The sequence below is a fragment of the Leopardus geoffroyi genome, chromosome E1, assembly GCF_018350155.1.
Source record: "Leopardus geoffroyi isolate Oge1 chromosome E1, O.geoffroyi_Oge1_pat1.0, whole genome shotgun sequence".
NCBI lineage: Eukaryota > Metazoa > Chordata > Mammalia > Carnivora > Felidae > Leopardus > Leopardus geoffroyi.
The window spans coordinates 1,779,386-1,801,830 of NC_059330.1; the positions used below are offsets into that span (position 1 = coordinate 1,779,386).

The 22,445-nt window shown below is 56.0% G+C and overlaps 1 protein-coding gene, 1 long non-coding RNA gene and 1 pseudogene across 5 annotated transcripts; 1 reads left to right on the top strand and 2 right to left on the bottom strand.

The window, feature by feature from the left end:
- Nucleotides 1–1,197: 1,197 nt before the first annotated feature.
- Nucleotides 1,198–3,187, bottom strand: LOC123604281 (annotated as a pseudogene).
- A 2,196-nt stretch (nucleotides 3,188–5,383) lies between these two features.
- On the top strand, nucleotides 5,384–21,614 carry LOC123604211 (polyunsaturated fatty acid lipoxygenase ALOX15-like). Its single transcript, XM_045490022.1, is given in 14 exon segments — nucleotides 5,384–5,526; nucleotides 5,705–6,249; nucleotides 6,339–6,499; nucleotides 6,717–6,831; nucleotides 7,104–7,185; nucleotides 14,096–14,145; nucleotides 15,443–15,502; nucleotides 18,183–18,326; nucleotides 18,329–18,379; nucleotides 18,458–18,622; nucleotides 18,677–18,705; nucleotides 20,135–20,312; nucleotides 20,880–21,316; nucleotides 21,448–21,614. Coding segments are annotated over 14 exon segments (2,280 nt in total). The 3' UTR covers nucleotides 21,568–21,614.
- On the bottom strand, nucleotides 12,794–17,590 carry LOC123604286. Of its 4 annotated transcripts, none has more exons than XR_006715285.1 (4): nucleotides 17,276–17,590; nucleotides 15,764–15,850; nucleotides 13,640–14,503; nucleotides 12,794–13,413 (listed from the first exon to the last, which is right to left on the bottom strand). It is a non-coding gene; the product is annotated as an uncharacterized LOC123604286 (long non-coding RNA). The 4 variants fall into 4 exon arrangements; XR_006715283.1 differs by lacking the exon at nucleotides 17,276–17,590 and having other exon boundaries at nucleotides 13,640–13,881; nucleotides 14,012–14,503; nucleotides 15,764–16,000; XR_006715284.1 differs by lacking the exon at nucleotides 17,276–17,590 and having other exon boundaries at nucleotides 13,640–14,356; nucleotides 15,764–16,000.
- Nucleotides 21,615–22,445: the final 831 nt, after the last annotated feature.

Below are 22,445 nucleotides of genomic sequence, written 5' to 3' on the forward strand. Positions count from 1 at the left end.
CCCACCTATAACAACTTCAAAAATTCGAATATAATCCCTCTCTTCTGTATTGTGTTGTACTTTTTTGTAACGGTTTACAGTGACTCTTCTCTTTTTGCTGTTACTGTGAATTTAGGTTTTTCCCAAATGAATTGTAGCAGACACCCTTGGGTGCCTACCCCCCCCATCCATTACCCCCGTTCACTTGGTGGTGGGACCCACGTTGCATTTTTCAGTCCACGCTTCCTCAGGTGGCTCGGGTAAATCCTGACTAGGCTAGGGGATCACACGCTTCCGTCCCCACTGCCTGCTTGAAGGATTTGGGTTTGGTGTCCGGTTTTGGCCAAAATAGATAGGAAGAGGCCTGCTGGATGGTTTCTGGGAAAACTCCCCCCCCCGCCCCCTTTTTTTTTTTAACTTGGAATTTTATTTATGTTTTTATTTTTATTTTTTTTAATTTTTTTTAACTTGGAATTTTAATTATGTACATGAGTAACAGCAGGAGAATGGGGAGTTCCGAGGCTGGACACTGTCTCTAGGTGAAAAGATTACTAACAGTTCACTCGTAATTGGCATCACCCAGGATAACAGAGAAGGCTAGTGTATTTCCTCCTGAAGAAGAAAGCCGATCTATGACATTCAGGACTGGCTTCTCTGCCGTGTCTAACTGGGGTGTCTCTTTGGGACAGAGTGCGAGCAGGGGAGGGGCAGAGAGAGAGGGAGACACAGAATCCAAAGCAGGCTCCAGGCTCCGAGCTGGCAGCACAGAGCCTGACATGGGGCTCGAACTCACGGGCTGTGAGATCGTGACCTGAGCTGAAGCCAGACGCCCAACCGACTGAGCCACCCAGGCGCCCCACTGGGGTGACTCTTGATCAGATGGGGGCCCCCAGATGTGGGGTGAGCTGATCGTTTGCAAGGGAGCGGTGGACAAGACAGCGGAGGGGAGGCTGTCTGCAAGGAGGCAGTGGTTGGGGGCTGTTTTTAAAGGGGGAAGTTGATGGGGCGCCTGGGTGGCGCAGTCGGTTAAGCGTCCGACTTCAGCCAGGTCACGATCTCGCGGTCCGTGAGTTCGAGCCCCGCGTCGGGCTCTGGGCTGATGGCTCAGAGCCTGGAGCCTGTTTCTGATTCTGCGTCTCCCTCTCTCTCTGCCCCTCCCCCGTTCATGCTCTGTCTCTCTCTGTCCCAAAAATAAATAAACGTTGATAAAGGGGGAAGTTGAGGTACGGTGATGCGGGGGATTCTTTTTTGGTAGCTGGGCCTGGTTGTAAGTAGCCCACTGGTCACTTAGGGCCTGTGGATACCCCGGGGCGGGTCGTCTGATGGGCCTGTGTGCATTCCATCGCTCAAGCCTGTTTGCCTAAACCCAGCCTCTACGTTCTCTGCCGTTTTCCTATAGAAATACTGGTTTCCTGCAGGGACTTCCCCCCCGTTTACCTAGAACTGATTAAAATGGGCAGAACGTGGAACACTCTAGTTATTTCCAGGTGAATTCTTCACATTTCCTGGCTTTTGGAAGTTCTCCTTCCAGAAATCTTCTATGACCGTGTATCCTCGTAAAGCCCCGTCGTGTAATTTCTCTCCACCGATCTGGACAGATACAGTGGCTGTTGTGGGGAATCAAGAGAGGCAGTTCATCTCGCGAACCCAGAGGACACCCCAGCTTCTTTAGTTTTGAACCTTTAGCCGAAAGAAATCCAACAATGCCAGCAAAGCCAATAACACCAAGTCTCGGAAAAGATCCGGAAGGCGCACCTTGGGGATCTCCTCGGCTGTCTGGCCCCCATCGAGCAAACTCTGCATCTCGGGTTTCGTGTGTGAGGGTATTTCCGGATCCCAGCTGGTCTGTGGCTCACGGTAACGTTGGAGGTGTGAGACGCTTCCTTCAAGGCGGGCCCTCAGCTCCTCCACACATTTAGATTGACCCCCGGGGACGGAGTAGAGCGAAAGCCCATTGACTTCCACGGAGGTTTGGTGAGGTGAGCCCTTTTCAGGGGAGGCGTAGACCTCGAAGGTGAGCCGACTCAGGCTGGCCGGCCCCACAGACCTCGGAGTTACCTTGAACGTGCTGCTGGCAGAGGGCACTCCGGCCTCCCCTGCTCTTAAAAAGGCCCAAGAAGAGATGGTCTTTCTTTCCGCCACTGGATGGTGTTGGGTCTGCATGGGATCATTGGAGTAGGAGCGCCATCTTGCCAAGGAGGTAAGTCACTGGAGGAGCTAATTCACGAAGGATGGACGGATAGGAAAACAAAACCCCAGCTCCTCGGTGACGCTGACCTGGACAACCCTAGACTCAACCTACCTCATGGGCGTCTTATCTTCTGAGATAATAGTTTTTCCCTACTGTCTGAGCCATTTTGAATAGATTTTTTTTTTTTTTTTTTTTTTTTTTGGTTACTGGCAAGAGAAAACATTCTATATGTAAGTGAAATAATTCACTTATTTCAGTCATTCCCATTATCTAGGTTTTGCTCCCTGAAATGTCACGACACAGCCAGTGGGAGCCCCTCTAATTGGAAACACGCCCTTTCAGTACTGCCTCTGACTTTCTTGAGAACGCCCTTACTTTTTTTTTTTTAGTGACAATAGTACGTTCCAGGCATATCCTGAGGTTTGCCTGCTCGAAGGTATGGAGTCAGCTGCCCTCCAAGGAGCCCGCGTTTTAGTGGAGAATAATATTGTAGACCACAGTCCGGTTTCCAAGGAGCTGGTGTAGGTAGAAAAGACCATTGTTGCTGTCGGGACTCTTTTCGTTGTGACAGAGCTGGAAAAATCCTTTCCTTCACGTGTCCATAGTTCTTACAAATCAGTAAGAAAAAGACCAAAATCCCAGAGAGAAACGGAGCGGCCGGTCCACAGAAAAGGAAATACCAGTGGCTTCTACGATACGGAAAGATGCCCAACTTTACTCAGCGTAAGAGAAACGGAAATTAAAATGACACGAGTGTACCGTTTCTCACCTGTCACACTGGCTGCGGCGAGGGCGTTCATCAGCACGGTGTTGGCGAGACTGAGGGAAAGGGGGCACCCTCACACACCACTGGCCTCACTGATGGAAGCGTAAATTGCCACAACATCTGTGGGGGGCAGCTTTACACGTGCCAAATGCACACAGGCTTGTGGCCCAGAAATTCCATTTTTAGGATATCGTGCTACGTGTATACCTAAGTATGTGCCCGGCGATTTCTTGTAGCAAAACACTTCTTTTTTATATTTACACAAGATTGCCAGCGTCCTAAATGTCCACTTAGACAAAGCTGGTAGACTGTGTTTTGCTACATCAAAACAGTGGCACCCTTTTTAAGAGAGATTTATTTCAATTAAAATATTTATTTTTGAGAGAGAGAGAGAGAGAGCGCGCGCACGCGCGCAGGAGAGGGGCAGGGAGACAGGAGACACAGAATCTCAAGCAGGCTCCACACTGTCAGCACAGAGCCGGATGTGGGGCTCAAAGTCACGAACCTGAGATCATGACCTGAGCCGAAGTCGGACGCTCCACCTACTGAGCCCCCCGGGCGCCCCCAAACAGTGACACCCTTAAGCACAAGGAAGCTCTTTAAGTGCTGGTACACGATGATCTCCTGGTTTAATCTGCAAGGTGGAAAAACCAAGCTGCGGAACAGCGTGGAGAATATGCTACCACGTGCGGGAAGAGGACGAGGGCGATAGGCGTGTCTCCGCTCGTGAACGTGCGTAGGGAAGACGTACAGCGACCACAGGAGGTGGAGACACCGGGTGGCGCGGGGCTGAGCGGGAGACCCTAGCGAATGCCACTTTCTTTCTGCCGTTCCCACTTTGCATCATGGAAAGTTACCGCCCACGAGAAAAGTAAACCAGAAACGATGCTGTCCCTGTTTCTGTTGACGTCACTTGTTTTGTCAGGCTTATGGGACTCGGCGTCACGGCTACTGGAGTCCATCTGGCTATTCCTTTATTATTTACGTTGCCTGGGAGTTACTCGTTTGCCTGTGTCTCTCCCGAGGGAAGGACTTATTTTTAATGGGCCTTTGTGCCCAGTGTGTTTTAGCAAACACCTCTCAGCACCCGCAAGCCTGATACCGTGCTGTATCCAGAAGAAACCAAAATGAGGACGTCCTGCTGGGAATGTGGTCCCTGCCGAGGGAAGCTGGCTCACCGCGGTTGGGGATCCGGCCGTTGGCACCAATTACTGTGGCATTAAGTGTGCGGTAATGAAGTATGCACAGGGCGAAAGCGGTAGAGAGCAAAGCCGATGAGGTCTGGCGGGGGGCGGCGGGATCACCGGGGAGGACTCCGAAAAACCGGAATCCGACCAGGGATTAGAAGGCTGAACAGAACGTCCCAGAAACAGGGACTACAAGCAAACTGCAGAGTGGGTTCTGGGAAACACAGGGGTCCGGCCCACGTGGGGAGACGGGAGGTGAGGATGGGGTGTCGTGGAATAAGGTGGGAGAGGGGCGGGCCAAGCGGAAAGAGCGTCGAAGGCCAAGAAGCTTGGATTTTTATCCCGCAGGCAACAGGCGGGTAGCGATGAGCCCCCGAACTTGGCGCAGGGAAGGCCTGTAAGTGTTGGAAGTTGACCAAGTTAGTTCCGAGGCCACGCTGTACCTCACTGAGGAGCTCCTGTGGACCAGCCCCCCGCCCCCCGCCCTCCTCCCCTGCAACCTTAAGCATGACCCTCCCGGAGAAGAGCCACCTCGTGAGGCCAGTGTGTGTGTGCGGATGGGGAGGCCTTGGGGCCCCTGGGTGGCTCAGTCGGTTGAGCGTCCCACTTCCGGCTCAGGTCACCGGCCTCAAAGTTGGTGACTTTGAGCCCCGTATCCGGCTCTGTTGTCAGCACAGAACCCACTTTGGATCCTCTGTCCATCCCCCCCCCCCCACCTCTCTGCCCCTCCCCTGCTTGTGGCACATTCTCTCTGTCAAAAATAAAAGAACATCTAAAAAATTAGGTGGGGGGGGGTACCTGGGGGGCTCAGTCAGTTGGGCGTCCATCTTCGGCTCAGGTCAATATCACCTGGTTTGTGGGTTCAAGCCCCGTGACCGGCTCTGGGCTGACGGCTCGGAGCCTGGAGCCCGCTTCCGATTCTGCGTCTCCCCCTCGCTCTGCACGTCTCCAGCTCGCGCTGTCTCTCTCTCAAAAATAAATAAGCGTCAAAAAGATTAAAAGAAATTAGATGGGGAGGCCTTCCCAGCCCCACACTGGGAGGCCCCCTTCCCTCCTCCTCCCCCAGCCGGGGTCGCTGTGTGCCTCCCTGGCCCCCCACCCCCACCCCCGCCAGGCCCGCCTTCTTGGGCTCTGGGCTGGTGGAGACCCGGGGGCCCCCACACCCGGGGGCCCGCTGGGCTTCCGAGGGGGAGGGGTCCGGGCTCTGCTCTTCAGAGAGTCCGCTCTTCCCCCTGAGACCGCGACTTGTCTTCCGGCAGGATGGGTGCCCGCCGCCGCCGCGTGTCCACCGGCTCCTCGCTGTGCGCGGGTTCCAACAACCAAGTGCAGCTGTGGCTGGTGGGCCAGCACAGGGAGGCGGCGCTCAAGACCGGCGCCGCGGGAACAGGAGACGGCGGGGACAGGTGACACAAGGGCCCCGACGGGGCGCACAGCGCGCTCCCCCGCGGCCTCCTTGGAGGTGACCAGTGCGCGCCCGCCCATCGTGGCGCAGAGCTCGGCCTTTCCTCGAATAGGCCGTCCGTCCTCCCGTGTCCCCCGTTCTTAAAAGCTGCCGTTTCAAGCCTTCTGCAGCGTCGCTAGGTGGGGGACCTGCGGGCCCTCCCCGGGGGATGCGGGCGCCGGGGAGGAAGCCCGAGATGCGAAGCCCGCGTTTCCCAGCCTTTTCCCTGCTCTCGCCGCATCCACCTGCCACTCGCCCGGCTCCGACCCGCCGGGCCTCACCGCCTGCCCCTCTTCCCAGCCCTCCCCGCGGCGCCCCCCCTCCTCCCGCTTCCCTTCCGCCGCCTCTAACCGGGAGTGCGCGCGCTCAGTTCTGTTTCCCGGACCTCTCGGGCCCCGAGCCCCGCCCCCGCCCACCGGGGCCGCCTTGAACCCGAGTCGCCTGCGCGCCCTCCACCGCCCCGCCCCGGCCGCCCTTCCACCACCAGAGCGGTTCTCCAAACGTTCCCACTTCAAAGGTGCCCCCGCGCAGAACACGGGAGTGGCTTCCGTGTGTCCTCGGGACCAGCCCAACGCCCGTGGCTTACCCTCGAGGCTGCACGGTGTGGTCGTGCCCCTCTCCCCACAGCCCTGCCCTGAGCCCCAGCTCCACGACGCGGCTCGGCTCGCTTCGGCCCCGTCTCCCGGTACCCCTGCGCGGCACGCCTCCCCGCCTCTCCCTCTCCCTCTCCCTCGCGGCCCGAACCAGCGCCGCCCCCTGGAGGGGTCTCTCTAGTCGGCACGTCGTGCTTCGGAAGGCCTGCCAGGGCCGGGGACTGCCCGCTGCATCCTGGGGGCGCTGGCGAGGGCGCCCCTGCCGTTCTGCTCCGCGGTCCCGCGCCCGGGGGCCCTCCCTCGGGGCGCAGCGCGTGGCGCGGTGACTCCAGGGAGGAAGAAGTGAGGAAGGGGTGCACCTCCCCGTCTCGCCTCCTCCGCCTCACCCTGACCCGCGTGGGGTCGTGGGGCCACCTGCTCCGTGCGCGCCCCTTCGGCTGTGCGGCTCCTTTCGCGCGCCTTTCCCAGAGGCCCTCGGAAGGGCGTCCGGCGCGGGTAGGGCTCAGTCCCGGGCTGCTTCTGGGGAGCCCCGCGGTGGCTGAGCCCCTGTCGCCCGCAGGAAGTGGAGTTTCAGGCGGACGTGCAGGGCCCCGGGGCCAGTGGGGACGAGTTCAGGTTCCCGTGCTACCGCTGGGTGGAGGGCGCTGGCATCCTGGGACTGCCCGAGGGCACCGGTGAGCGCGGGGCTGGGGGTGTGAGGAGTCCTGGTCGGGGGAGCGGAGGAAAGAGGGCAGGGCGCGCGGGCTGGAACCTGGAAATCGGGGTTCGGGGCGGTTCTGGAAGAGGCGGGTTGCTGGAGATACACCTGCCGGCCGGAGGCTGGGGGAGGGCAAGATGCTGAAGGGTCAGGGCCAGCGGGCAGGGCCGGCAGGGGAGGCGTCCTTGGCGGGCAGGGGAGAGGCTTTCCGGAGGAGCCTCACTGCCCACCCCTCCTCCCCACGCGTAGGCCGCACGGTGCTGGACGACCCTCAGGGCCTGTTCAGGCAGCGCCGGGAACACGAGCTGGAGGAGCGGAGGAAGCTGTACCGGTCAGCCCTCCCCCCCCGCACCCGACTCCTCCCGACCCCACCCGACAGCCCTCCTCCCGCACCCGACTCCTCCTGACCTAGCGATGCAGGAGAGGGCGACGGAAGGCACGGCCGCGGAAAGCACCCCTTTCTGGGTACTTGCTCTCTGCCTCCGGCGGGTACCTGCGCGGCCCCCTGCGCCCCGCGGCCCATACGGGGCTTTGGGCGCCACCTGCTGGCCGCCAGGCAGTACTGGACAGAGGACCTGCCTTGGGCGCAGAAATTCGGAGAAAGGGGCGAGCTGCTGGGGCCTCAGGGAACTTTGGAACACCTCCTCCCTGCAGCCCCAAGAGGAGCTCAGGGCTGGGGATTCTCACCTAGTGACTATAATCCGGGGCAGGATGACAACACCAGCGTTGTGCGTTTATTTTCTGAATTCTTGTATTTTTTTTTTTTTTTTAAGTTTAGTTATTTGAGAGAGAGCACAAGCGGGGGAGGAGGAGGAGGAGGAGGAGAGAGAATCCCAAGCAGACTCCATGCCGTCAGCGCAGAGCCTGACGCGGGGCTCAAGCTCACGAACTGTGAGATCATGACCCGAGTCAAAGTCGGGTGCTTAACGGACTGAACCACCCAGGTGCCCCTTTCTCACCAACACTTATTATTTTCTTGTCTTTTTGACAATAGCTGCCTAACAGGTGTGAGATGATAATCTTATTATAGTTTTGATTTGTTGTTTGGTCTGGTTTTAGGTGGCTGTCTGCTTTTTGTGTGAGAATTTTCTCTGTTCTGTTTTTATGTGACTATTCAGAAAGATCCAAAACCTATTGCCACCACCTTCCCAGGAACTCTATGTATTACTTTTTGTAGTTAAGAACCCCTGAGGTATGGGAAGCTTAATCTGGGCATTATTTGGAAGGTCGCTATGGCAGGGAGCCAGTGTTGATTTCTGAGGAATGGAAGCGTCATCAGATCGGTTCGGAAGTTTAACTTGGCAGAAGTTTGGCGATTGGGGAAAGGTAGTGGAACGGGAAAGGCCAATTATGACGGTACCTCAGCCCTCCAAATGGGAGATGCTACTGAGGGAGAGGTGAGGGGGAACGGGTGTGAGAAACACGGTGGGGGCTGAATCAAGTGGCTTGGTGATGGGTGGCGGGAGAAGAAGGAGAGTTGGAGACGTGCCAGTCAACCGGAAACTCCTAGAATGAATGTCTGGGGAAATGGCAGAGTCCCAAACGTCAGTAGGGATGAGGGCAGTGACTGCCGAGAGGGGGACCAGGGGGTTGAGGGGGAGATACCACTAAGCTTTCGAAAATCAGTTTGGCTAGTTACGGGGTCCTGGGCGGAGACGCGGGTGGGTGTCCGGAGCTCGGGGAAAGATCCACGCCGGACACACACGGATGTGGGGGTCGTCTGCGTTCTGCACCCAAGGAAAAGATAACAAATGGCACTAAAACAATATTTGCGGAAAAGTTAGAAAAACTGCTTGTGAGATGAAGGAACCATCTGGCTGCATCAAAAATAAAAAGGCAGCACGGAAGCTTTATGTGCGCAGGAAGGGCCCGTGGCTTTCTCTCCGAGTGGTCTGGCTCTGTTTATGGGGGAGTCACTAACGTTTATTTATTTTTGGGACAGAGAGAGACAGAGCATGAATGGGGGAGGGGCAGAGAGAGAGGGAGACACAGAATCGGAAACAGGCTCCAGGCTCCGAGCCATCAGCCCAGAGCCCGACGCGGGGCTCGAACTCACGGACTGCGAGATCGTGACCTGGCTGAAGTCGGGCGCTTAACCGACTGCGCCACCCAGGCGCCCCTATGGGGGAGTCTCTAAATGTCAGGATTTGGTTTCTTGGTGTTGTTTTTTTATTTCAGAGAGAGGGAGAGTGTGCGCATGAGCAGGGGAGGGACAGAGAAGAGAGAGAGAGAGGCTGTTAAGCAGGGCTCGATCCCATGACCCTGGGATCATGACCTGAGCCGAAATCCAGAGTCGGACGCTCAACCGATTGAGCCACCCGGGCGCCCCACTGAATGTCCACATTTGGAGATATGTTCTCCGGGGTCATTCACATCACACCCCCTCGTAAGCCTTACGCCCCGCCCCAGATTGTCTCTGCGTTTACTGCTCCAGGTTCATTTCCTCTTGGTTTCAGTTTCTCCGGAGAAGAAAACCTTGACAGGTGGGCAGTGCCCTTGGGGGACGTACACCTGTACCTGTATGCCTGTACGTGTACGGATCTTCGGCCCAGCCCTGTGCCACGCACACGCATTCCGGGGTAAACGGTACCTCCCAGGCTTGGGCCTCGGAGAGTTTCCCGGGGACGGTCCTCAGCCTGGTGTTTATTGTTAACGCCCCTTGCTGCACTTTGTAGCGTCTGCAGTGTGAATCCTCAATCTTCCCGAACACTCGAGGTCTGTTACGCCGAGAGTCTTCCGTCCGGTGTTGATTTTGTCCCCGCACACGCACACGTTTTACTTCCTCACTGCGTGCTGGTGGGGCGCCTGGGTGGCTCAGTCGGTTAAGCGTCCGACTTCGGCTCAGGTCATGATCTCCCGGTTCACGAGTTCCAGCCCCGCGTCCGGCTCTGTGCCGACAGCTCGGAGCCTGGAGCTGCTTCGGATTCTGTGTCTCCCTCTCTCTTCCCCTCCCCCACTCACGCTCTGTCTCTCTCTCTGTTTTTTTTTTTTTTTTTTTCAACGTTTATTTATTTTTGGGACCGAGAGAGACAGAGCATGAACGGGGGAGGGGCAGAGAGAGAGGGAGACACAGAATCGGAAGCAGGCTCCAGGCTCTGAGCCATCAGCCCAGAGCCCGACGTGGGGCTCGAACTCACGGACCGCGAGATCGTGACCTGGCTGAAGTCGGACGCTTAACCGACTGCGCCACCCAGGTGCCCCTCTCTCTGTTTTAATAAACATTAAAAAATTTTTTTTTAAAGAATGGGATTAGTGATGGCAAATTTGCACAAAAGAATGCCACGCAGTCACGAGAATGAAAGAACAACTAATGAGCAACCACGGGAACGAATTTCACAAACACGTTGTCGAACAAAAGAAATCAGACGGGAAAGAGTACGGATGCTGCAACTTTATACAAAGTACGGAAACAGGCAAAACGAATCCATGGTGCCATAGGTCGGAACAGTGGTTACCTTTGGAGGAGGGTACTGACCGGGAGGGGTCATGAGAGACTTCTGGGGGACTGGTCATTTTCCATGGTGATTGTTTTTCCCTTTTATCTGGGTGCTGATTATATATGAGTGCGTCCAGCCCGAGAAAGCCATCAGGTTGTACCCTGGTAACAATGCACTTTTATATATGTAACTTGTACTTCGAGACCTGAAGATTAAAAGAGGATTGCCCACAGTTAAACCACATGGACCTTCAGAGCGAAGTTACTTAGTATCTAATACAATTTAGGAAAAGGACCCCTTTGCCAATATCGTTGTCAAATGGAAACAAATCCAGACTTTAGTAGGTGGGAATTATTCAAGAGTATTGCGTGGGGAGACCACTTTGACCACCAGATCTGCAAGTGTCTCAAATGTCAGAAAGAAATTTTCTCTGGTATGAGAAGTGTTCAAGCTAGAAAGAACCAGGGGTGGCGATGTGGTCAAACCTTGGAGCAAAAAACCAACCAACCAACCAACCAAACGAAACCCTTGGGGCAGAAAGTCTCTCTCCTTCAGGTTGGCTGAAGGGGTGTGCCCCAGTGCTAGAAATTCTCTTTGATTCTTTCCGACCTCTAGCCCTCTGCATTAAGGTTGGGCGTGGGGTGGGGGAGATGGGCTGTAAACCCCTGGTGCATACCGTCCAGACGCATCATTGATTCTCCCGGGGGAAGGCAAACAGGTGCTGGGAATCCCTCTGTGAGGCGGGAGCAGGAGTCAGTAACAGTGACGTAACAGGTCTCGGGGAGGACTGAAGGCAGGGTGGCACGAGGGCTTGAAACTCGAGGGAATCTGGCCTTTATTTCTTTATTTATGGCCCACACGTCTTGGACTCATATACATCTTTCTTCCCATTAAGGTTTTGTTTTTGTTTTTGTTTTTTAATGTCTGAGAGACAAAGAGAGACAGAGCGTGAGCAGGGGAGGGGTGGAGAGCGAGGGAGACACAGAATCCGAAGCAGGTTCCAGGCTCCGAGCGGTCAGCACAGAGCCCGACGCGGGGCTCAAACTTGTGAACCGTGAGATCATGACCTGAGCCGTCAACTGACCGAGCCACTCAGGTGCCCCTCCCATTAGGTTTTAAAAAAAATAATCGGCTTTAGTTTTTGTTTTTTTTTTTAATTTTTTTTTTAAACATTTATTTATTTTTGAGACAGAGAGAGACAGAGCATGAATGGGGGAGGGGCAGAGAGAGAGGGAGACACAGAATTGGAAGCAGGCTCCAGGCTCCGGGCCACCAGCCCAGAGCCCGATGCAGGGCTCGAACCCACGGACCGTGAGATCGTGACCTGAGCTGAAGTCGGACGCTTAACCGACTGCGCCACCCAGGCGCCCCAATCGGCTTTAGTTTTTAGAGCAGTCTTAGATTTACAGAAAATAATTGAGTAGACAGTACAGAGAGTTCCCAACACATCTCTGCTCCCCCATCTTGTGTGTTTTCCTATTAATGTTACACATTATTAATAATAATACGTAACGTACCTTGCAGTGATATTGTACATTTGTTACAATCATTGAACTGATCCTGATACAGTAACTACACTACAGCAACTATAGTAACTGATACAAGAATTGGCGAAAGTCCATAGCTTACGTTAAAGGTGACTCTTGGTGTTACAGTTACCAGGTTTTGACAAGGGTGTGATGACGTGCATTCGTCGACGGTATCCTACAGATCGGTCTCGCTGACCTAAACTCTCCCTGTTCATCCTGCCTGCCTCCCCCACAGCCTCTTTGGCAACCACCCATCTTCTATCTCTGCGGTTTTGCTTCTTCCAGAGTGCCATATAGTTGGAATTATGCGGTGTGCTGCCCTTTTTATTTTTATTTATTTATTTATTTTTGGGGGTGGGCGAGGAAGGGCAGACAGAGAGGGAGAGAGAGAATCCTGAGCAGGCTCCGCACTGTCAGACAAGTCAATTCTAGATGGAAGGCTGTGGAAACAGAATCTGAAGTCTTTCCTATGATCTCTCCAGCTCTGTGATAGGTCCCAGCGTATTTTGGTTTAACTGTACGTCTTTATGAATTTTGTAAATTTTGAGAAATTTGAGAAACTGTACTAATTGATAAAGGTCTGAAAGCCCTGACCATAGGACCCTAAAACTCACCCACATAGCGCAGAACATCCCTGCCTTCAATATAGTTTCATTTCGGACCTGCCCCTTCACAAAGCCACGACACGACAGCCATTGCAACTGATGACTTCAGACGGGTCCACATGTGCCCGGTATTGGTCTCCTTTGGCTTCAGTCGCAAGCCCTGCTTCCTCTTTAAATCTCGGGGTTTCCTGGTGTGTAATAATGACCTTTACCATTTGCCGAATGCTTCTTTTTTAAAAAAAATATTTATTTTGAGAGAGAGTGAGTGAGCGAGCACGCACAGGGGAGGGGCAGAGAGACGGGGAGAGAGAATCCCAACCAGACTCCGTACTCAGTGCAGAGCCCGACGTGGGGCTCGATCTCACAACGGTGAGATCACGACCAGGGCTGAAACCAAGAGTTGGACGCTTAGCCAGCTGAGCCCCCCAGGTGCCCCTTTGTTGAATGCATCTTAAACGTTACATATTGTGTTAAGAGCAGTTTCCACAGTAACCCTTTCAGTGTCCAAGCAGCTTTATGATGTCGGCGTGATTGTTTTTATTTCGTAGCTGAGGACGCAGAGACTCTGAGAAGCTCGGTAACGTGTCATGGGTCGCACGGTCACAAGTTAGAGGCGGGGCCGGGATTGGACTCGAGCGTGTCTGGCTCAAAAGCTTGTGCCCTTAACCACCACTCCGGCTTCCCCCCTCATCTCGCACCCTGAGGTTCTTCCCTTGAGATGGTCTCAAATCTTTAGATGTCACTCAAGGCAGATGGCCTCGTCTGGACCTGATTTAACCCTGTTTAACGTGGAGGACTTTCCCATTGCCTAAAGATGTTGCAGCGGTGAGGATGGAGATTCCCAAAGTCCCCCTGACAAGTTTAATGTTAAGCTTTTGATTCATATTTTCTAACTGGAGGTAACGGGTAGCTGTAGGTTTTCCCCCAAAGGGGATATGTGCTGAAGGCGTCGTACCATGGTGGTCTCTTGGCAGGCATACCCGTGCTCCTGAACCGTAGAGAAAAAATTCTGTATTCTTTCCACAGATAGACAGATATACGTATCTATAGATCTGTATCTGTAGAGTAGATCTCTATCTCTCCGTATATCTTTAACTGTATTTGTGTTTAACGATCTTCCCCACGATGCCTCTCCCTGAGAAAGAAATTCACAGAGAAATCCACACAGAAATTTAGCGTGCTATTTGGCACACGGGCCATCATCAGAGACTTACTGGCCAGGTGGAGTTTAAGTGTCTTAGCATCGAGCCCGGCACCTCCACGCGTCTCTGCTGACCTCTTGGCTCTATTTATCGCCTTGACCTTGGGCCATCGATGGGAAGTGCAAAACAGCACGGGGGTCCAGTCCTGAAACGTCACCGTCATAGGCTCATATGCTGGATTCCCGTCCAGTGGTGGAAATCGCGTGGCGTGGAAATGACGTGGCAGGGAAATACCCTGATGCCTTTGGTCATCACTAGGGACACAAACGGAGACGGGGTTGGTGGAGCGGTAATGTCTGGGGAGACAGCGCCCTAAGATCTCTTCTTCCAGCCAGATACCCTCTTTGGTTGCCAGGCTCTCTGCTTTCACAGTCGGGTACGAACCTTGCCGTCAGAAACCAGGTGCTGAGGTGATTTGGATGCCACCGTTCGTTCGGACTCACAGGCAGTTTCTCGCTTTGGCGCCAGTGGTCCCAGGTCACTGACTGTCGTCGAGAAGCGCACCATCGTGGAGTCACGTAAGTACGGTGCTTTTCCATTGGGGGAGGGGAGCTTGGACTAGACTGCTCTTCTCAAAGGCGGCTGTGACGTCTCCCAGAGCCGCGGCCTTCGTGGTCATGTGGCACGAGCCCCGAAAGACGACCAGTGAGCGCTTAACCAAGCGCTTTGTTGCCGGACCCTCGCTAGCCCCCCACTCCACCTCGATTTTTCCACCGCACGTAGAGCTTACTAAAGACGTCAGTTCAAAAATGGTTCCATTATGGGGTGGGTGGCTGGCTCAGTCAGTTGAGTGTCTGACTCTTGATTTCAGCTCAGCTCATGATCCCAGGGTTGTGAGATCGAGCCCCACGTTGGGCTCCACACTGAGCGTTGAGCCTGCTTAAGAATCAATCAATCTCTCTCTCTCTCTCTCTCTCTCTCTCTCCCTCTGCCTCTCCCTCTCTCCCCCCCCCGCCCCCCCCCACTTGTGCTCTCTCTCTTTCTCTCTCAAATGAAATTTAAAAAAAATTTCAGGGGCGCCTGGGTGGCGCAGTCGGTTAAGCGTCCGACTTCAGCCAGGTCACGATCTCGCGGTCCGTGAGTTCGAGCCCCGCGTCAGGCGCTGGGCTGATGGCTCAGAGCCTGGAGCCTGTTTCCAATTCTGTGTCTCCCTCTCTCTCTGCCCCTCCCCCGTTCATGCTCTGTCTCTCTCTGTCCCAAAAATAAATAAACGTTGAAAAAAAAAAATTAAAAAAAAAAAAAATTCAAATGGCTCTATTATCAACCACCCCATTCTGGTCAATATAAAAAGAAGACTGATAGAACAAGTCACTAGTATTCCGTGGAGTTTGGCGTTTTGGAGGGAACTATTTCCTTTCTTCTCACCAACATGAGAGAGAGGCAGGGTGGTGTTCTCACTAAGGCCAGGGTGAGAGTCGGGTGTGAGAGAAGCTCTTGTAAAGATGTCTGCTATAAAGGGAATGTTCTGGATAAATTCCTCTTGTGCCTCTAGACCCACTTTGTAGTGGTTTTGTTTGTTCGATTTGTTTTTTGTTTCTGTTTTTGAGAGTGGGAGCACGCACAAAAAGAAAAAAAAGGGAAGGGGCAGAGAGAGAGAGAGGGAGAGAGAGAATCCCAAGCAGGCTCCATGCTGTCAGCGCAGGGCCCCACTTGGGGCTCAATCTCCCGACCCTGGGATCATGATCTGAGCCGAAATCAAGAGTCTTACACTCAACCGACTGAGCCCCCGGGCGCCCCTCATTTTGTGTTGTGTCTTCCCTGGGAGGATGGTCTTGTGGGTTATGTCAACGGGCTCTCAGGCCCCCTGGTCTCTAGGGGGTTTGTCCGAGGCAGCGCCCCAGCGGGAGGTCACGGGGATGGATGAGAGTGAGGTCGGTATGTTTATTCCCCTGGGTCCCTCCCCTAAAAGTTCCTTTTAGGCTGTGTGACCTGAAAAAAGGACACCGGTCCTTTCAAGGAAGCCTTCCCTGGAAAGCTTCCTCTTTCTGGGCTTTAGTCCCCTTTTCCTCGGGCTTATGGGTGGTGACAGCTTACAGGGCCGATGGGCTCAGGATCCTGTACTGTTCCTCCGGTCGTGTCACACCCTACCCTTCCTCCGCCAGCTGTCCCTTTGTTAATAAGCTGTCCTCCACTTACCCGAATTTAAATGTGTCCTCTGTCTTCTGTTGGGTGCTGGGCTGATGCGAGGGAGACCAGCAGAGTGAGAATCTCTCGGTGCCATCACTGGCGTGGAGGAGAGCGAAATAAAAGTTCGCGTAAGTTTCTGACTGCCCAGGGGCCCAGGGCGTTGCCATTTTAAGTTGTCCTTCTCCATTTTGGGGAAGAACAGGGAGCAATTTGTCTTCTGAATTTGGAGGCATATTTAAAAAAAATTTTTTTGGGGCGCCTGGGTGGCGCAGTCGGTTAAGCGTCCGACTTCAGCCAGGTCACGATCTCGCGGTCCGGGAGTTTGAGCCCCGCGTCGGGCTCTGGGCTGATGGCTCAGAGCCTGGAGCCTGTTTCCGATTCTGTGTCTCCCTCTCTCTCTGCCCCTCCCCCGTTCATGCTCTGTCTCTCTCTGTCCCAAAAATAAATAAACGTTGAAAAAAAAAAATTTTATAAAAAAAAAAAAAAAATTTTTTTAATGTTTATTTTTGAGAGAGAGAGAGAGAGAGAGAGCGCACACGAGCAGGGGAGGGGCAGAGAGAGAGAGAGGGAGACACAGAATCCGAAGCAGCTCCAGGCTCCGAGCTGTCAGCACAGAGCCTGACGCGGGGCTCGAACCCACACACCGTGAGATCGTGACCTGAACCGAAGTCGGATGCTCAACCGACTGAGCCACCCAGGCGCCCCTGGAGGCATATCTTAAGGGAGAAACCCGTGTTTGCTATTGGTCTGGAGGCCTTGGGATTGGAGGAATCTTACTGGAGCCTTTCGGATCTAGTAAAGAGTTCCCAGAAGGCCTGAAAGAATCTTAATATATTTGAGCCTGGGGGAAGATGGGGCCGTTGCCAACTCCTCCGTCCTGAAAGGGTACGGCGGAGGGCATCAGGGCCCCGTGGCCCCACATGAGGGGCAGAAGCCAAGGGACCACGGGTTTCTCTTCCAGGCCAAACGATGGCACGTCTAGCTGAAAACGGCGTCGGGATATTGCGCTGAGGACACCTGGCTGCTGTCCTGGGAGTTCTTTCGACAGCACCGGCCGGCAGCTGAGCACTGCTCCAAGAGCCAAGCGCGGGGCCTGCAGACCATCCTACCCGCACGAGCAACAGGCAGTGGGGGGCACAGGAGCCTCTGACCGGCGGCTTCAGCGGCGTTTCCTCATTCCGTCCCGGCCCCCGTCGGAGGATGGATGAGAACCCACAGTCCAGAGGCAGGAAGAGTGATACCGCAGGCCAGTTCCGAGTGATCATACATGGCGTGTAAATTGTGCTCGGGGCGGGGGCGGGGGGGCAACTGGGATGTGACCCGTGGGGATCTGGAAGCCGAGTTGGCGGAGGGAACACGTTGCCAGAGAGCAAGAAGGTTCTTCCCGAAATGGAGGTTGAGGCTCTGGCGGGGAACGGTAGGTTGCGCAGCGGAGGTGGGGTTTGTCAGGGGTTGGAGTCGATGCGGAGGAGAGGAGAGTGCTTCCGGTTGGGGGGGGGGGGGAGAAGAAAAGAGGGTCACTGGCGACCGTGTGAGCTGTAGAAGAGAGGCCCCCGGGGACGTGCTGTGCGGTGGCGAGTGTCGGGATGGCTCGCGGCCCCCGACTCTTGAGTGTCGGGGGGGTGGCTGCAGCGGACGAGGTAGCCTCAGAAAACGAGTGGGTTTTGCACGAAAGCTTCCAGATCGTCTCCGCCGAACTGGCTCATCAGGTGACCGACGCTGAGCGCCGGGGGCGGGGCCGACGGGGCCACACTGTGCCAGAAGCACGCCTGGCTCGGTGGCACCTCCCGCCGGGGAGCCTTCTGTTTGTCAAGAATCGTGTGAGCGTTTCTGTCACTCCTGACATTAGTTGGGGGGGGGGGGGGGCCGAAAGGAAAGGGAGGGAAAGGGAGACGGAACAAAGCCCTGGAGAGAGCTGGAGCTCTGGGGCTTTTTGGAGGGGAGGGAAAAGGAACTATTTTTGAAGAATTTTTTTAATGTTTATTTTTGAGACAGAGACAGAGTGTGGGCGGGGGATAAGCAGAGAAAGGGAGGGAGACACAGAATCCGAAGCAGGCGCCAGGCTCCGAGCTGTCAGCACAGAGCCCGACGCGGGGCTCGAACCCAAAAACCTTGAGGTCATGACCTGACTTGAAGTCAGGCGCTTAACCGACTGAGCCCCCCGGGCGCCCCATAAAGGAACTATTTTGTGCTAAGTTTGGCTAAAACCTGGAGGGGGGGGGTGATAGGACTTTGGTTGTGGGGGCAGACGGTGTGGCGGAAAACCGGGACGTTCACTTCAGGGGGCTCCAACTCTGATGGGGGACACTGGGCGTGGAAGCCTTGCGTTGGGGGGGGCTTTGGCTGTGGGGAAAGGGAGGGGTGTCGGAGGGGAGAGGAAGGAAGCCCGTTGCCAATGAAATACAGGCGGTCCGGAACCGACCCCAAGCCCTTGATCTATCCCTGCTCCCCACCCCGCAGGTTGGATCTCTGTCTGAAGCCGACTTCCCCCTGCTGGGTGGGGTCAAGCCGAACGTCGTCTTAAGACAACAGGGTGTGGCGGCCCCTCTGATCATGCTGACGCTCCAGCCCGACCGAGACTCTTGCCCACCGTCGCCCAGCGAGTCTTTCACAGACACGGATCTCCTTTAGGGGCTCCGACGCACAGGCCCCGAGGCCCCACTCTCTCCCCTGCTCTGGCTTCAGCCACCGCGCCACGGATGTCCCCGCCCCCACTGTTCCTGCCCTCCGGTCCCCGCGTGGCCTGGCTGCTGGCCAAGACCTGGGTCCGCGGCTCCCATTTCCAGCTGTCCCAGCTACAGTCACGCCTGCCGCGGGGACCCTTGATGGCCGAGGTGACCTCTGTGGCCACAGTGAGGACCCTGCCCGGCCCGCACCCTACCTGCGAGCTATTTCGGCATCTCTCCTGAGTACGGCACTCAGGAAGCATCTCTGTGGAGTCTGAGCTCGTGGTAGGTGAGGCCAGTAGCGATCTTAGCTTATGTGCACGCACACGCGCACAGCGTGTTACAGAACCACCACACCCGGGGCTGGGGAAAGCGTTTTACAAAGGCGTAGGGGAAATTTGGGGTGAGGAGGTTGCCAGGGGATGATGAGCGCTGGGGCGTTCCAGTGAGAGATGCCTGCGGGGGGCGGTGGGACACGTCACCCACGGCTGACATTAGGGGCGACCGAGGAGTAGGGTGTGGGTGACCGCAGTGTCAGGTGGGAGAAAAGGGAGGTGACAACAGATGACAGGAAGCCGTGCTGCTCGGTGCACGGAAGAATCACGCTTCGGCCCTTATAAATCGAGAGGAAGGAGTGAGGTAAGAAAAGGAGCAAAGAAGGGACGCCCACTGGCGTGGGAGGGAGACCGAAGGCACGATGTCACGGCAGCCAAGAGGAGAGAGCGTTTCAAGAGGGAGGCGTGATCACCTGTGTTAGATGCTGCTGCGAAGCCAACGAAATGACGGAGGAGCCCCCTTCGGGCGGTCAGCACGAAGGTCAGCACGGTGGCACGGCCGATGCGCCACGTCCCAGGGGAAGGGCAGGCGATACAGGCCGACTCTTGTAAGACGACTCACTGTGGGAGGGAAGTGAGAATCGAGGAAGCTGCTGGAAAGGGGGGGGGGGTGAGGTCAGGGCTTTCTCTCAGGGTGTCCAGGATTAAGTGTGTGTGAGAGAGGGAGGCAGAAGGGCGAGGAGGTAGAGGATGGGGAAAGGGAAGGAGGGAGGGAGAGACGGAGAGGGAGAAGGGAGGGAAGAGGGGGGAAGGGAGGGGAGGGATTGGGGAAAGAGAGGGAGATGGGGGAGGGGAAAGAAGGGGAGGGGGGAAAGGAGGGAGGGGGAGGAGAGAAGAAGGAAGGGGAGGGAAGGGAAGGAGGGGGAGGGAGGGGGGAAGTGGGGGAGAAAAGGAGGGGGAAGGAAAGGGAGACAGAGAGAGGGAAGGGGAGGAGGGGGGAGGAGAAGGGCAGGGGAGGGTGAAGAAGAGAGAGGGAGAGGGACAGACTGCAGGAGTGACGTCCCGGGGAAGGCCGTAGAGAAGGGGAGATTGGCTTCTGGCGGGAGCAGAGACAGAGGCCGAGAGGTATAGTTCTGTGCGTGGGAAACGTGAACTTGCGTGGCGTGAGACAAGGGTTCCCGGCATTCTTAAAAATGACATGAGACCGTGCCCACGGGTGAACTTCTAAAACCCCTGACCTCGGGAGGCCTCGGGAAGACGGCCCCGCACCTCGCTTTTCCCCGATCTCAGCCTGACTGGACCCAATCCCAGGGGAGTCTGTGATTTTCAGGGAGGCCCGTCCTGTCCCTTCTTCTCTATCCCCGGCCCTTGAATTTCCTCTCCCCGCGGTGGGTCCTGGGGTCCCTGCTAACGGCCCCGCTTCTCTCTTGCCCCCTCAGCTCCTGGTCCCCTTGCGCCACACCACGGACATCAACAGCCTGGCCCGGGAGAGTCTTGTCTCCACACGGGGCGTTTCTGGTCTGGTATGGAGAGCCACGGGCCAAGAGGCGAGTCCCAAGGGTCGCTGGCTGACCCTGTCCTCCACGAAGGCCTCTCCCTGGTCGGCCTCGCACCTCAGTCGGTCTTCTCCTTGGAGGGGCCTGAGCGGGCCCACCGACCCGGAATCTGACCCTGACCTCCGTGCCCTCTGATGCGGCTCACCCTGGTGTGTCCGGTGGGGGGGGGGGTCCTCGGGCGGTGAGCACCGGGAGTGGGGCCACAGCTTGCCTGACCCACCGCTCTGCTCCCTCGGCCCTCCTGACGGCCTGGCTGCCGGCGGGCTCTTCTCTCTGTGGCCGGACGCCCTCGGGCCGTGGGGACTCGTCAGCCGGTGAGGGGGACCCAGAGGTGCGGGCCTGGTGCGGAGCGATCACGGAGACCGGGCTACAGGGAGCCCCGGACCCTCCCTGCCCACCCGCGTGTCGGGAAGCCGTGCCCTCTCACGACGTCCTAGCCCATCCCTCCCCACCCCGGCTTCCCTGAGGATCCCAGGGAGCCCCTCCGGAGCTTCCAGAAATCCCAGCGGTCCCTCCCGACGCTCCCGCCCCTTCTGCCGCGCCCTCCCGTACAGCCTTCCCTGCCCTCACGCACTCGGGGCTGCTTCTGGAACCAGACACGTTCCTCTCGGGGGCATACACATCTGAGTACACGCCATGCGGGAGCCGTGGACTCCAGGGGCCGTGAGCACAGACGGCTCTTCTCTGTGTCTCCAGGTACCTTTCACCGAGGTCTCTCGTGTCCCGCGCTCGAGGCCTCACTTGTCTTTCGTGTCACCCAGGCTCCCTGTCTCCTTAGACTCCTGGGCTCAGCTCTGCCGCTTTGTCACCGTGTGTGTCTTCACGTGCACCGGTCAGCATGCTTCTGCCCACCTGGGCCAGGTAACCCGCTGTGGCCAGACCCCAGGGGCTCCTGGGCCGTAGAAGACGGGGAAGCGAACGCGTGGCTCGCCAGCCTGGGTTCCTGAGCGGCTCCCGTGCTCGCAGCCGGAGGGGTATTGCTGGGTCCCTAATGGCCCCCGCCCGTCTCCAAGGACGCGACAGAGAAGGACACAGTGGTCTCCTTGCTCCACGCCCACCGGGCCCGTATGCAGAGCACCTTCATAGAGTTCCGCGGCGGACGCCAGCCCGTCACGGTTGGAGGCAGATGCCTGGGTCCCGGGGAGAACCGGCTTGGAGGGGCCCCGGGCCGAGCCACCTCTCTCCCCTCCTCTCAGGTGGCCTTGGGGCATCATGAGGAGAAGTATTTCTCAGGCTTGGAGCCCCAGGCGGTGCTGGAGCAGTTCCAGGAGGAACTGGGCCCAGCGTGGAGCCCAAGGCGGGACTTGAACTCATGACCCTGAGATCAAGACCTGAGCTGAGATCAAGAGTCCCATGCTTTTTTTTTTTTTTTTAATGTCTACTTTGAGAGAGAGAAAGAGCACCAGCAGGGGAGGGGCAGAGAGAGAGGGAGACCCAGAATCCCAAGCAGGCTCCAGGCTCCGAGCCGTCAGCACAGAGCCCGACGCGGGGCTCGAACTCACGGACCGCGAGATCGTGACCTGAGCCGAAGTCGGCCGCTCCACCGACTGCGCCACCCTTCTTTTGTCTTTTAGATGCCACGTATGAGTGAACTCTTAGGGTAAGTTTGTCTTTTCCTGTCTGGCTTAATTCATTTAGCACCATACCCTCTAGGTCTATCATGTTGCAAATGGCAAGATTACATTCTTTTTTTTATGGCCGAGTGATGGTAATTCTGTTTTAAGTTTTTTGTAGAAACCATGCTGTTTCCCACAGCGGCCGCACCATTCGTCATCCCCACTAACGTGCAGGGTTCTGGCTTCTCCACATCCTCGCCAACAGTCGTTTCCTGGTCTCTGGGTGGGAACCATCCCGACGGGTGTGGGGCGGGGTCTCGTTGCAGTTGTGATTTGCATCTCCCTAAGGATGAGTGACGCGAGCACCTTTTCAGGTGTCCGTTGGGCACTCCTAGATCTTCTCTGGAGAAGTGTGTTCAAGCCCTTTGTCCATTTTTGAGTTGGGTCGCTTGCTTTTTGTTATTTTTGAGTTTTAAGAGTTCTCTCGATATTGTGGATATTAACCACTCGTCAGGTATGTGATTTACAAATATTTTCTCCCACTTGGTTGCCTTTTTATTCTGTGGATAATGTCTTTTGATGTACAAAATTAAAAAATTTTCTTGATGGATATCAAAAATTTGTTTCTTCCTTTGTGA